Source organism: Purpureocillium takamizusanense, chromosome 5 (assembly GCF_022605165.1).
Source record: "Purpureocillium takamizusanense chromosome 5, complete sequence".
Taxonomy (NCBI): Eukaryota; Fungi; Ascomycota; class Sordariomycetes; order Hypocreales; family Ophiocordycipitaceae; genus Purpureocillium; species Purpureocillium takamizusanense.
In genome coordinates, this window is record NC_063072.1 from 175,605 (window position 1) to 189,126 (window position 13,522).

Here is a 13,522-nt window from a genome sequence, read left to right on the forward strand (position 1 = left end):
GCGACCCAGTTCGACGGCAAAGTCGACGGCAAACTCTTGCGCCCGGCGAGCGAGGAGGCGGGCGGGCCCTCCCCTCTTGGCGGCATGGGCAGTTGCGGCCTGCAGGTCGGCTCCGTTCTCACGTACAGTTTACTTCGTCGATGCATCCGGCATTTTTTGGCGTCTGCATGGCGTCCCAGCAGCACAACATCGTATGTACGGCCCCGCTCGTCTGGCTGAAAGAGGTGGAGATACTGACACTGTCGGCTGGACACTGGTGAGCCCACCCGTGGCTACAAACCTTAATTTGTCTGCCCGCTAGGGGCGCTGGCCACGACATCTGGCGTCTTCTGCAGCGCGCTCGTCTGTCGGCGGGCGAAACTCCCTCGGTGCGGTGCTGGGCGACGTTGTAACTATGTGCCCTACGCCGTACCAAATGGAGCTGCAGTCCCGTCGGTTGCGGCGGCTTGGCAAGCTTGCTGCGAGCCAGAGTGAAACTCACTGCTTGATGTACGCCGCGAGACGACGCCGTGCCGAGTCGGTTGGCCACAACCATCAAAGGGAAGGGCAAGAAAGCATGAGTGCCAGGCACGCATGCTGAGACAACGTACTTCGTAGGCCATCACCCCAGATGACGCCTAGGATTGCGCAGCTGAGCAGGTGGCGACCTGTGTGCTGTGCAAGATCCTTCAGAACCGGCTTCTGAAATGCCACATCGACGATGCCGACTTTCCCCATGACTGCGAGCATGGGAAACTGGGCCCATCATCTGACACTGATCGTCGTGCTTATAACCGGCTGACAAGGCCGGGTCAGTATACGTCACATTGTCCTTCCAGGGGTGCCGTCCCTTGACACGGAGCGCCCAGGGGCATCCCAAAGCCCATGATTCAAGCATGATGCGAGTCGTCGCCATCACGGAGTGCTGGCCTGTTGAGTAATTGGACGGCAGGCAGGATCGGCCACGGCAGCGTGACGGGACAGGCGATGGCCCAACGCGAAGGGCGCAATGTTTGATACGCACTGGGAGGGAGCCATCAGCCAGCCATCCAGCCCAGCCGGCGGCCAAGCCAACAAGCCAAGCAAGCCTGCGCAATCCACTGGGGCGGGCGGAGGAGCTCCGAACGCTGGGGAGGAAGACCGATCTCGATCCGGGTGTCGCCACTGCGTGCGCTGTGCTTGGACCAGGTCGGGGTTGGCGGGCCGCCTTGTCGAGGTCCTGCGGCGCACAAAGCGGGGGCGGCAGAGAAGAGGGGGTGGGTGAGGGGCGGGGGAGAGACGGAGGGCGTTGTCTCACGTTTCTGAGCCGCCAGTCAGGTGACCATAATGTCACGTGCTCACGCGCCTCTGGTCCGCCAACCCGCGACGCGTCGAGAGGCAGACGAGGGGGGGGGGGGTCTTGAGCTTCAGTTCACGAATTGCGACGTTCCCAAGCCTCATCACCCACGCATCACAATTGCGACACGACGCCACAATGGCTGAACAACTCGCGTCCCCTCGCATCACCGCCGCCTACCTCGACAGCTTCACAGGCCGCCTCGTGACCATTGTTGGCAAGGTGACGCAGCTGCGTGGCGACCAGGCCACCATTGATGCCGATGGAATCGTCACGATTGCCTTGAACAGGGTATGCTTTACCTGTTTACTGCCCCACCGACAAGATGACAGAAGCTCACCATGGTAGGACGCGCATCTCGTCAACGGCAATGCCGTCCAGGTCATCGGCAAAGTTCAGCCCGACCTTTCTGTCAAGGTCCTGAGCTCGCGAGACCTCGGCCCAGGAGTCGGTGCGTAGCCCAGATCGTACACTCTGGTTTGATTCATGCACGGCGAATGCCGCTGACAATTTGCAGACTTTGGTCTATGCTCAGCCGTCGTCGAAGCGACGCATCGACACAAGGACATCTTTGGCGCCGACGCATAGTCTTATCGGCGCAACAGCGGTACCATGTACGAGTTTATAGACGGATTACGAATTGTCACGACATCCTGCTTTTTCTCCCCACTGTAACGGTGATGCTTCTTCTACTCTTATTGGCGACTGTATGCACCAGCATGGACGCGATCGGGGTCACAGCACGATTGTCCATTTACAAAAGCAGTATTTACAATGCGCAACACAACACAGTTCTGCGGCCCCCATCATGCACTTTTCACCCAAACTCAGCCTACTTCATATTCTCCAGCAGATACTTGAAGCCCGCAAACGCCTCCTCGCCGCTCGGCACAATCTGGTCCGGCGGCAACACGAAGCCGTACCGGCCCGTGTCGCGGAGCTCCGACGTAAAGGTGTATTCGCCCTTGACCACGTCGGCAACGTAGTCGACACTGCTACCCGACGCCTGGTAGATTGTCGTGCAGATAGGGCCGTAATCGAACGAGAGGCCGTGCACTGAGCGAATGGCAGCCACAGCGCCGCGGGCCAGCGACTGCAGCTCGTCGTTGTTTGGTGGTACACCATCGCACGTGTATCCGTACGCTGCTTCTTGTCAGCCATCTGCTCTGGTACGCGTGGGGTATGTCAACACTCACGAGTCATAAACAGTTGCGAGTACGAGTGGTAGTCAATGTACAGCTTCAGCCCCTGGGCGCTTTTGACCTGCTTGAGGAAGCCTGACAGTGCTTGGGTCTCAGGCGCGTCGCCCTGCGACGCGCCTCGGAAGCTCTCGGCGCACGGGTCCGTCGACGAGCCGGGGCCATTCCACTTGTACGGCCAGTTGCGGTTGATGTCGTGGCCGAGGCAACTGGAGCCCGCGGTGCGCTGCCGGTTCTTGCGCCACATGCGGTCGCGCGTCTGCGTATACTTGAAACCTGTTCGACTTGGCGTGAACAACTTGCTACGATACAGACGCAAAGGGGCAGGAGCTCACCATCAGGGTTGACAATGGGGAACAAGTAAAAGTCGTACTTGTCCACAAGGGCCTTGATGCCGTTGTCATTCTTGTACCCGCCCAGGAGGGTGTCGGCAAAGTACTCGACAACCTGGTTCCGGTAAGCTTTGCTTCTGAATGCATGTGGTCCAGGCCTCAACTGACCATGGAAGCAATCCATTCGCGCGCGTGGACGGTGCCGTGCAACACTACGGCGGGCTTCTTGCCCTTGCCGGCGCTGCCCCAGAAGTGGATGCCGGTGATGGAGTTGCCCTCCAGCGACTTGCCCGACGTCACGACCTCGGCGTTGCTCGGGTTTTTGGACGCCAGGTCGTTGATGAACTGCAGATGGTCACTGTACGCGTGGTACGAGTTGAACCACGTCGAGTTGGCCGAGCCCTCTGCAAGAGAGGACGGATGGTCAGCACGCAGAATTACCTGGGCGTTGGGCGCACAGAGCCCTCGACAACTAACCGGCATAGATGTGGAAGACGCCCTCATCGGCAATCGACTTGCCGAGGTCCTCGTGCATGGTGATGAGCTCGAGACCCTGTAGCTCCTTGCGGAACTCGTCGACGCGGGCCGGCGGCACCGCCACGTCGGCAAAGGCGCCCTTGCGCGTGGGTTCCTGCCAGAAGCTGAGGCCGAGCCGGTCGACGACGTCGGTCACGCGCTGCGGCTTAGTGCCGACCATGACGCGGAAGACTTTGTGGCCGTCGTACGAGGCCTTGGTAGGCGTGCCCTGCGGGACGGCCGCCGTGGCGACGGCCAGCAGGGAGGCGAGGGCGGCGAGCGACTTCATGTCGACGGGCGTCTTCAACAACTATTCTCTCTCCTTCTATGCTCGGGGACCCGCTCTCCACACCACACTCGCTTTCTGCTTCTTCACAGGAGTAGGCTTAACTCCGACACCTTGTTAGTGGTCGGACGAGGGATTGGAAGAAGACGACGATGGTCCAGACGGATTCGACACGCGCTGAAGCCGAAGACTCGGGGCAGCTCAGACCGCCCTGCTCTAGTGAGGGCGGGGGCCGCGAGCCTTTATTCTTCAACGCCTGGGTCGCACCCGTGATCATCAGACGAGTTGTCTGACGCTGCGAGCCGCTTAGGCATCACAGATGCTACTACGTGTACTACTTGCACTCGTCATCACGCAAGAACATGGCCAAGCATGCGCAAACTGAACGGTCGCGTCTTTGCCGTGTTGAGCAGGTCAGCGAGCCCGCGAGCTCCGTAACCTTCCCCTTTTGGGGTGGAACCCCCCCCCCTGTGGCACTCGACTGATGCCGGCAGGAACTTTTTTTCCCTTTGCATGATGCAGCGGAGGTCGGAATCTTACATGACATCTACTACGTAACGTAATACTTGCAAAGGGGGAAGAAGGGTGGCGAGGGGAGGGTGTCATGGGGGGATTGCTCAGCTGGGACCAGTAACGAACAAGATTCCGGGCCCATCTCGTCCCGGATTTTGGAAGCGACCTTCTCGAATCGACAGGAGAAGCGGTCCGTTTCTATACTTGGCGTCTCCGGGGCAATGCCCGCCCGTCCCCGCAATCGTCAACGCGCCGCCATCCAACTGCCGATCGCCTAGGGCGCGCCGCCTTGCGACCTGCCGGATTGGGAACCGGGGCCGGGGTATGCATAGATAAGGCCCCAGAGCCTTTGAGACGACCTACATTTCAACGACGGTTCGTTTTAGCTTGAGTGTTTCTCGGACGCTGATCTTTTCTTGTCTGTTTGTGTTTTGGGTGGGCGTCTGGGAGGGCTTGACGCGGCACTGCTTTGCTGTGAGGGAGCGAGCGAGGGAGTAGGGGAGAAGGAGCTTACGCCGTCCCGTCCCGTCCTGTCGCCCGAACCTCGGAACGCGGACGTCATTTCTTGACGGTCGCACTCGGGAATCGCCAGCCGTCTCCCGGGCACGACCGCTTGCGCTGATTACGCGTGCGACGTTTGTCTGTGTGTCCGACCCGTCTGCGGCCGCACCAGAAGGGACATATGAGGCGCCATTGTGCGGTGCGGTTCTCGTACAGCAGGAGCCCGTAGCATAGAGGACCTACTGTACGTATGTACGTACGTAGGAGCGAACTGCTAGATAGATAGTAGATGGATGGGCGGCGACGGGCCGCGAGACGGAGTCGGCACCGAACTCGATACTAGATAGATTGCCGGGCCGGGGGAGGGGGGCATAGAAAGCATAGGTAGGGCAGATTCTTGGTCGGCATGGCGCTTGGCTTGTTTGTATGCATAGCATGCCCCCGCACCTAACCTGCCGGCGAGGGTGGTGACAATAGCGTCTGCCTCCCAGAACCGCTACGCTGATTTACTTGTCCGACGTCTGTGTATCCCCGTCTGCGACTGAACTGCAAGCAATATGTATGAGCCCAGCCAGCGGTACTAGTATGCCGTCGGGTCTTCATGCAGAAGCTCGTGGGCACATACAGATGGAGTAGCGACCTGCTAGATAGAGAGATAGATAGATGGTCGAGACGGGCCGCGTGTATTGAAGAGGGGGAAGGAGACGCCACCAAGCTTGAGATATATATTTCTAAATCGGGCATATAGACTCAAGGCCTAGATTCAGGTTTTCTTTCTCGGTACGCTACTCACTTGGCCGGGTGGGTGGATGCATGGGGTCCCCGCACCCACCCAATAGAGATGGCGAAAGCTTGGTACATGCTATGTTGGGCCTAAGAAGACTCAGTATCCTTTGGTCCCTTGGAAGTTTGGAAGAGTTTGAGGTGGGTTTGTGGGTGGGTGCGTGTGTGGAAGGTGGTCTTGGCATTGAGGGTGCTTGAGACTTTGGGTCAATGACAAAGAAGATAAGAAAGAGAAGCTGCAGAGGGAATGTGAAGAAGAAGAAGAAGAAGAACAAGTCGGTTAAGGGCGGCTGGCGGTAGGTAGAGGGCGCCAACGCCGCCGCTTGCCGAGTCTTCTTGTTCTTACCTCGTTTTGGTTCCGCACTTGGCGGGGACGGATGAAGCGGACGCTCAAGATGCGATGACTGTGGGGTTTGGACAATGTTGCTGAAGTGTCGGGCTGCTGCTAGTGCTGCAGACGTGATAGTAGACTTGGCAAGAAGCAAGAGGAAAGAATGCGTCAAACCGACTTTAACGAGGGTCGGATGATGATAGTTGATCATTCACGAAAGAAAGGTGACCTTGGGCGTTGTGTCTAGGGGGTCTGGGCAATGTCGCAAGCGCCTTCCAAGCCTGACTTGATTCTTTCTTTCTTTCTGCTTCTCTACTCAGTCACCCTTGGGCGCATGCGCTTGCATCTCGTAGTAGCTAGGCAGGGCCACAAAACAAAAGGTCAGCACGTTTCAAGAGCCATACGCTGGACACACATCAGTCTACATGCTACGCGCCGTCAAAGTGCTCAACGAAGATGGTTGGAGATTATCTAGCAGGCAAGATAAGCGAGTACCAGACCTGCCTCCTTCTAACATCCACCACAACCACACAGTGTCTCACTCCACTCAGAGCTTTTGCGGCACTGCATCTTTTTCTCGTTGAATCATTTAGTCTTGTGACGGGATCTCTCCGCCCTTGCGCCCTCTCTGTGCTCACTACTCACATACTCGCCTCCCGGCCGTTGGTGATCGTTGGTAGTTCACCATATACCCCTTCCCGGCGGGCTTCGTCGTCGTCGTGAGTAGCGCAAGAAGGAGGAAGGTAGGAAGAGTGCGGCCGGCAGCAGCCCCCATCTCAAAGACGGACACGGCGTCCCCTCTGGCGGTTGGCGAGGCCGAACGTCGGCCCGCTCATGACAAATCCGTCGGCGGAGCTTCTCTTCACAGGCTCGCTGGGCGGAGGGGTCTCCGGCACGGGCCTCTCGACCGCATCGTTCTTGGCCTTCTCAATGTACACGCTGCGGTCCCTGAGGCAGTCCTCCTCGGACGCGTACTTCTTCCCCTGGCCTTTCCAAGCGTGGCTCCGCCAGAGCGGGCTCCAGAACCAATGGCAGTACTTGACGGTCCCGATGAAGTCCTCCCTGAGCGACGGCTCGATCTCCGGGCAGGGAGGGGTCAAGAACTCCATGATGCCCGTCTTCCCGGCGGACCTGGCGAGGGCGTCTTCGCGGGTCTCGTGGGCGGCGAGGCATTCGCTTTCGCTCTGGTACGGGGCATCCGAGGTCGCGCGCACGGCGGGATCCTCAAAGAGCCGGCAGTACTTTGCCGTGCCGCAGTAGCCGTGGAAGTGCCGGTGGATGTTGGCCGCGGTGCATACTTGCTTCTGGCAGCTGGGGCTGGGCTCCCGCCAGGGCTGCAAGACCGTGCTGCTGCTTGTGCGGTTGGGGTTGGGGGCGTGGTCTTCCAGGCATGCCTTGCGGCTCGGGTAGTCATCGTTGGTATATGGATAGAACAAGCTGCCGTCCAGGTCCCGGAGGTACATTTCGCAAACCACTTCGGTGCCGCACGCCTTCTCGTCCACCCGGGGATGTTGACACTCTGAGTAGCCGTAAGAACGCCCTCCATCTTCGAATATCACGGGTTCTGGCGTGGGGAACCACGGCTTCTTGGTCTTGACGCTCAGGGCCGCGCCGGAGAAGAGCAGGAAGAGGGCGGGCTTCATGGTGTCGATGGGAGCTCCTTTTGCGCCTGGGTAAAGTGTGACAAAATCCTTTGATTGAGTAAGATGCAGTAGTAAGTTTTAAAAAGGTGTGATTGTCTTGTCGAGCGCGCACTTTTGAGATTGTCGTACGCAGGACGTCAGAGGGTTATATAGATATAGACGCGCCGGATCTTCACCCCATGACAACGAAGCTCTATTACATCGGCAAGTCTGTGCTCTTCCCTCGCCCGCCGTCTATTTGCTACTATCAAGCGGCGGATGAGGGCGCCCTGGCGAGCGGGCCGGCCGTTTTTGCCTATCACCGACTCGACAGCCCATTGTGCGTTCAGAGCAGCAGAAGGGCCCCGCGCTATACGACATGCATGTGTGTTATGGCGTGTTGCGGCATAAGAAAGGAATCCACTACGGCCTTGGCTATGGGTGCTTTCGCTGAAGCATCTCGAAGGCTCGTGCATTCGCTGCCTGCATGTGTATTGTGATTCATGCTGTACAGAGACACAACTGTACACGGCGTCTCACGACGTTATTAGTACCATGATAGCATTCTTCACACGTCTTGGTGATGCCATCCCATTGCAGCCTTATTATCGCGCACTTCATGTGCGCGCTCAAATATTTGTACTATGCGGTATTATGGCGCTCGCCCCCCCCCCGAGGTCATAGAAGACGTTTGTTACTTGCGTGTACGCATTAAAGAAAGATTTAACGAAAGTAGGGAGTCAGGGCTTGGTTTCTAGAGAGAACCCTGGACTATTACAAAGTTCGTACCTTCCCAAGTCCCCCCCTGCCTCATGTACGAGACTCGCTTCGCTACCATGTACTAGAGCTCGCATGAATTGATGACTACTACCTCTCATGCACCCATGGGCCAACGCCGAGCAGCAAGCCGCGCGCGCGTGTTTGCTGACGCGTTTCCTCCCGTCCTCAAGTATGTTCGAGTGATCCCACCAGACAAGGTCGATATATATACTTGCCTTGTGCAGTGCATGCCAGCGCTTTTCGTATTGCCAATAACATACGCCGAGTTTATGCACACCCGTTCTCACTTAGCCCTTCGGCCATTAGGGACGGCGGGCCGGCCGGCATTAATAAAATCCACCACATCTGGCTCAAAGAAATAAAGTTCCGAAACCCAGCTTGAGGAACAAAGTTCCATGTCCGACGCTCGAAGGATTTCTATGGGCCGTTTACCCCGCCCTCAGGCTCGGCTAGTAACGTTAGTACTAGGATCTGAGAACTTGAAGTTGAACATAGCTTCCGACAAGTCGCCATTGAAAGCGTATTACAAGCCTCCTTCGCGCAGCGACCAGTCTCGAGAGCGGAGTGCAAAGGCCGGAGCCAGCGCCAGTTCTCGACGCCTCCCGCCAGGAGCCGGAGCAACTGCCAGTATTCGTACATCTTAGCTGGCTGTCAGAGTCAAAGTCGATGTGTGTCTCTCGAGGTGAAGAACCAAGTCCACGGTAAACTTTATGCCCCAAGGCTCGGCGTGGAGGGCGGGACTGCCTTGCATTCATTCCTCGAGGCGTTCCTATGCAGTAGTACACGGCGATGTGCGGGAATTTCCGCTGTCTCGCCGCCTTTCCTCGCAGATTGTCAGTCTAGAGATATCTGAGGCCCCTCCTTTCTTTTGCCCGGATGTCCATCCCCTTTGCTCTTTGTATTGCACAGTATTTCTGTACGCCCCTGCCCCGAGTCGGCGAGACGGACGGTAGACGTCGATTCCACCACCATTTATTTACGCAGTCCAGCCTCATATATATCCGCCTCCCTTTCTTTTATACTCACAGCTCACCAGCCGTCTTGTTGTCGCCGCCGCCGCCGCCGCCCAGGAACTTGGGGAGCCTAAACTCGGGCGGCGTCTTGGTCCACCGGCCGCCAAACGGCGCGCGCCTCGTCACGCGCGAGCACAGGTTGCCATTACCGCCGCCGCCGCCTTCGCCGCCGTCACCCTCCTTCGTCTCATGAGCATACCGCCCGCCGGCGAAGCGCCAGTCGATCCAGCCCATCCACTCGGCCTCGGCCGCCGCCGGCAGCGGGCTGTGCTCGACGCCCGGGTACAGGCGCAGGTGGACGGCGTTGCCCGCCGCGCAGCTCGCGTTCCAGGCGCGCTCCGTCGTGGGCGCCAGCACCGACGTGTCGGCGAGCCCCTGGACGACGAGCACGGGCGCCGGGCTGCGCGCGCCGGGCAGGGCGGGCGCGTGCCGGGCCTGCCAGTCGAGCATGTAGGGCGCGTCGTGCGCGATCCCGCCCGTGGTGTTGACGAGCGGGCCGTCGTTGGCGAAGAGGTCAAACGTCAGGCCCATGAGGGCGTTGGAGCACATCTGCTTGGCCTCGGCGAGCTGCACGCGCCGTCGCATCGTCGCCGACAGCAGCGTCGAGCGGAAGGCTGGGTTGGCGCGCTCCACGGCCAGGGGCAGGTAGGGCAGGTAGCCGGGATACTTGATGACGTTGCGGTCGATGCCGCTCCCGCCATCACCACCACCACCACCAGTGTTGTTGCTGTTGCTGCTATTTCCTGCTCCCCCCTTGGTCAAGCCGCCGAGAAACATGTCGACGACGTACGTGGCGGGCGAGAGCGCCACACTACCCAAATAACCCTCATCATGGCGCACGAGCTCGCTCTCGGCCAGCTTCCACGCGGTGCCGCCGCCCTGGGAGTGCCCGACGGAGAGCCACTCGCGGCTCAGCAGCGCCCCGCCGCCGCCTCCGAAGAGCTTTCGCGCGGCGACGACGCTGTAGTAGACGTCGGTGGCGTGCGCGTCGAAGCTGCAGTACTTGTGCGCCGTCGCGTTGTTGCCCAGCCCAGCGTAGTCGGTGCCCACGACGGCGTACCCGCGCGCCGTCAGGGGCTGCCAGCTCGTGTAGTCGAACATGTTGGGCCCGTTGGACGGCGCGCACCCGGCGTAGAGGCCGATGGTGCCGTGCGCCCACGCGACGAGCTTGTACGGGGTGTTGTTGTTGGTGGTGGTGTTGTTGTTGCGCTGCTGCTGCTGCTTCCTCCTCCTCTTCTCATCGTCATCGTCGTCATCGGCCGTCGCGGCGCCACGAGCACCCCCCATGCCAGGCGAGTACGGAAACGCAATAAACCCCGTCGCCGGCACCAGCCCGCCGTCCAGATCCACCGTCACGTACTGGAACTTGAACGCCGCCGTGCCCGCCCGAAACGTCCGCGCCTCCGGGTCCATGGGCTGCACCTTGAGCACGTCGCCGGGCCTGCTGCCGCTTCTCGAAAAGTTGCCCGCCGTCTCGTAAAAGCCAAAGTCAAAGTCGCGCCCCACGACGTCCAGGTCCGCCGCGTTCGTCAGGCCGAGGATCCGCTGGCACTCGCGCCCGCAGTCGTGCGCCTGCGCCTCGGACGCCGTGACGTTGTAGTTGGACGCCTGCCGGGCGGCGGCGCAGAGGCCGGCTGCCGCCACCGTGGCGAGGGACAGCGCGTGGGTGCGCATCGTTGTGGTGATGGTTGGTGTTGAAGCCTTCTCGATGGTGCCGTCGTGATGTATATATATATACGTCGTATGAAACGTCTTGTTGCTGTACTGCAACGCGGACTCGTGCTGTCGGGTCGTCAGGTATGTATGTAATTAGCAGATTACCATCGCAGCGTCTCCTACACAAGGCGCGGCGTCTCCTACATCTTATATACCCCTCCCATGCCATCCATCCATCAGCCCTCTACCCTCTGCGTGCGGCTCATCTTCTCCGCGGCTCATCAACCCCATCGTCGTCATCCCTCCTCCTTCCCCCCCCTCCCCCCTCCCCCGTCCCCCCATCATCATCATCATCCACATACCTAGACTCTCGGCTCCTTCCACGCAGCCAATCCACATCCCCGGCAACACTCCGTACGAACCTACGTACGTATCATCATCGACCGTGCGGACGCAGGGCTGTGCACCGCCCAGCGATGCGGGCCCCTCCGCAATCCATCTCCCAATCCGAATCTCCCACCCCACAGCCATCCTTCTCGCGCGCGAACCATGCAGCAAGGCAAAACCAGACAGGCCCAAGGACACCCCGACTCCATCCCTCCCCCTCGGCGGCAGTTCTAATCGCCGGCTCCACGCACGGCATGGAACCTCAGCCCCCATATTCTTCCTTCTTGCTAGCTGCGAGCTGCGTCTGCTGCCTCAACCCACCATCCCCCTCCCTCCCCTCCCTCCACCCTCTTCTTTACCCCTTCTGCAACCATCTCGCGCGCCCGAATGGTCATGCATGCATACTACACGCATCATCCCCCCGGTACCCCGGGTCCTCCGCCGCCCATCGGGATCGGCGACCCGTCCTCGCCGTAAAAGCGGACCCCCGGCTCCGTCTAGCGTCCTCCGCCCAGCCACCAATCACCCGCCCGCCAAACCCCCCGGCGGCCCCACCACGGGCCGGCCGACCGAACGACCGACCGACCGACCGACCGAAGCTTCTACCTCTAATCAACGATCCCTTGGCTGGCTTTGGGGGGCTCCGGGCGGTGTTTCGGCCTCTTCTCATCCCCGAACGAGGCATACCACGCAGTCGAGGCAGGCAAACGGTCACGCCTTCTCCGTGAATCGATATCATGCCTGGCTACCTATACGGTACTATCATGCCCATATCCGCGTGTCCTCTGCTCTCCCATGTCCTCTTCTCCCCCTCGCCCTCCCTCTCATCCCACTGCTCGACACACCCGGCCAGTCCATACCAGCCCTTCATCCCGTCTCTAATAGCCGATCCCATCACCTTGGACCCTGCCCCCGTCAACCATGTCCAGCAGCTCCTCTGCCAGCAACAACATTTGCGCCGCAGCACCCTCGACGCCGGCCTCACACCGCCCCTGCGGACTCCAAGTGCCATCCCTGGTGACCACCGACTGCGCAGGGGTCGAGTCGTCTACCGTCCCGTCGTGCACCGCCCCCGGCGATGGTCCGTGCAAGCATTTCCTTATCCTTGCGGACACGACTCCGACGTCTGCAGCATCGCCCGAGTCCTCGCTGGCCCTCGCCCCCCTGCTGCCGCTCCTCTCCGCCATCACAGTCGCGTCGGGATCACGGCCATCCACCGACGTCTTCAGCTTGTCTGCAGCGTCATCTGTCACAGGACCTGGTTGACCTCTCGCGCCTCGTGCGCCTTCCGTACGCCGCTCAGCAAAGAGCGTGTCTCGAATGTCCCTCAGCTTGACTGTAAACTTCTCAAACACCTTGACTCTCTTCTCCGCGGACTCAGCCCGCTCCTTCCACATAGACACATCTCTGGTAGCCACCCGTAGTTGCTCGCTGAGTGTGCCCACCTCGGCATTCTGCTGCGCCTCGAGCTGACGCCTGAGCTGCGTTGATTCGTCCACTCTCGCGCTCAACTGTCGCTGAAGATGCCGTATCTGTGAGTGCAGCACCGTCGGGCTGCTTCGGCATCGAGGAGAGTCGACCGCGTCTGTTGGTATCGACACACCGACCTTGTCGCTGTCACGTGGCACCGGCGATGGTGTAGCCTGAGGTCGCGGTCGGTTCAAGTGATGTGCGATAGGGGGTGGCTCACGGTACGGTGTCATGATTCCGGGGCTTGGCACAGGCCGATGTTCATGAGGAGAGGCTCCGTAATTTTCCAACAGGTCAGGAGCCGCCATCCGTAGCTTCGCATCTGGATCAGTTCCAACTCTAATGTCCCTGCCATGCCAGCCCTGTACGGGTTGCTCATCTGCTGGTGCTTCCAACGGCAGAGCCGATGAGCCATGAGACTCGCTCATCTTCTTTTTCGCGTGTGATAGCATCTTCGTGGTAGTAGAATCATCACCAGACACGCCGTTTACCGAGTCAGAAGGCGAGTCCGACCTGTTGCGGCCCCATGGTATCCCAGGCGGAGGCGGCGGCCCGTAACGGCTGGGAACCGAAGAGGGAACCCAGGTCTCGGCCTCTGGTAGCTTCGACTTCTCGTGAACCGAGGCTTGTCCACGCAGCGAGCCTTGTGACTGGGTTTGGCGCTCAAACAGCGCGGCCATGGCCTTCACGGAGCCCCGCTTGCTCAACGCTTCAGAGCTGCTGGATCGCGAGGGAGATTGCACTGTTACTCTAACTTGACTTCTGAGCTGTCCATGGGACTTGGAACTCCTGGGCCATCTTTTGATATTGTCAGAAGT

At 59.9% G+C, this 13,522-nt stretch overlaps 5 protein-coding genes across 5 annotated transcripts; 1 reads left to right on the forward strand and 4 right to left on the reverse strand.

Annotated features, from left to right (window-relative positions):
- Positions 1-1,453: 1,453 nt before the first annotated feature.
- On the forward strand, positions 1,454-1,903 carry JDV02_005651 (uncharacterized protein; the record flags this gene model as incomplete). Its single annotated transcript, XM_047986966.1, has 3 exons — positions 1,454-1,606; positions 1,664-1,766; positions 1,833-1,903. 3 exons carry the CDS (start codon positions 1,454-1,456, stop codon positions 1,901-1,903), a joined length of 327 nt encoding a protein of 108 aa, XP_047842950.1.
- A 244-nt stretch (positions 1,904-2,147) lies between these two features.
- JDV02_005652 (uncharacterized protein) lies at positions 2,148-3,651 on the reverse strand (the record flags this gene model as incomplete). Its single annotated transcript, XM_047986967.1, has 5 exons — positions 2,148-2,458; positions 2,512-2,790; positions 2,850-2,961; positions 3,015-3,250; positions 3,324-3,651. The coding sequence occupies 5 exons, from the start codon at positions 3,649-3,651 to the stop codon at positions 2,148-2,150; spliced, it is 1,266 nt and encodes a 421-aa protein (XP_047842951.1).
- Positions 3,652-6,552: 2,901 nt separating this feature from the next.
- Positions 6,553-7,419, reverse strand: JDV02_005653 (uncharacterized protein; the record flags this gene model as incomplete). The annotated part of the gene is made up of 1 exon (XM_047986968.1): positions 6,553-7,419. The coding sequence occupies one exon, from the start codon at positions 7,417-7,419 to the stop codon at positions 6,553-6,555; it is 867 nt and encodes a 288-aa protein (XP_047842952.1).
- Positions 7,420-9,200: 1,781 nt separating this feature from the next.
- Positions 9,201-10,865, reverse strand: JDV02_005654 (uncharacterized protein; the record flags this gene model as incomplete). Its single annotated transcript, XM_047986969.1, has 1 exon — positions 9,201-10,865. The coding sequence occupies one exon, from the start codon at positions 10,863-10,865 to the stop codon at positions 9,201-9,203; it is 1,665 nt and encodes a 554-aa protein (XP_047842953.1).
- Positions 10,866-12,112: 1,247 nt separating this feature from the next.
- Positions 12,113-12,937, reverse strand: JDV02_005655 (uncharacterized protein; the record flags this gene model as incomplete). Its single annotated transcript, XM_047986970.1, has 1 exon — positions 12,113-12,937. The coding sequence occupies one exon, from the start codon at positions 12,935-12,937 to the stop codon at positions 12,113-12,115; it is 825 nt and encodes a 274-aa protein (XP_047842954.1).
- Between the last annotated feature and the right edge of the window lie 585 nt (positions 12,938-13,522).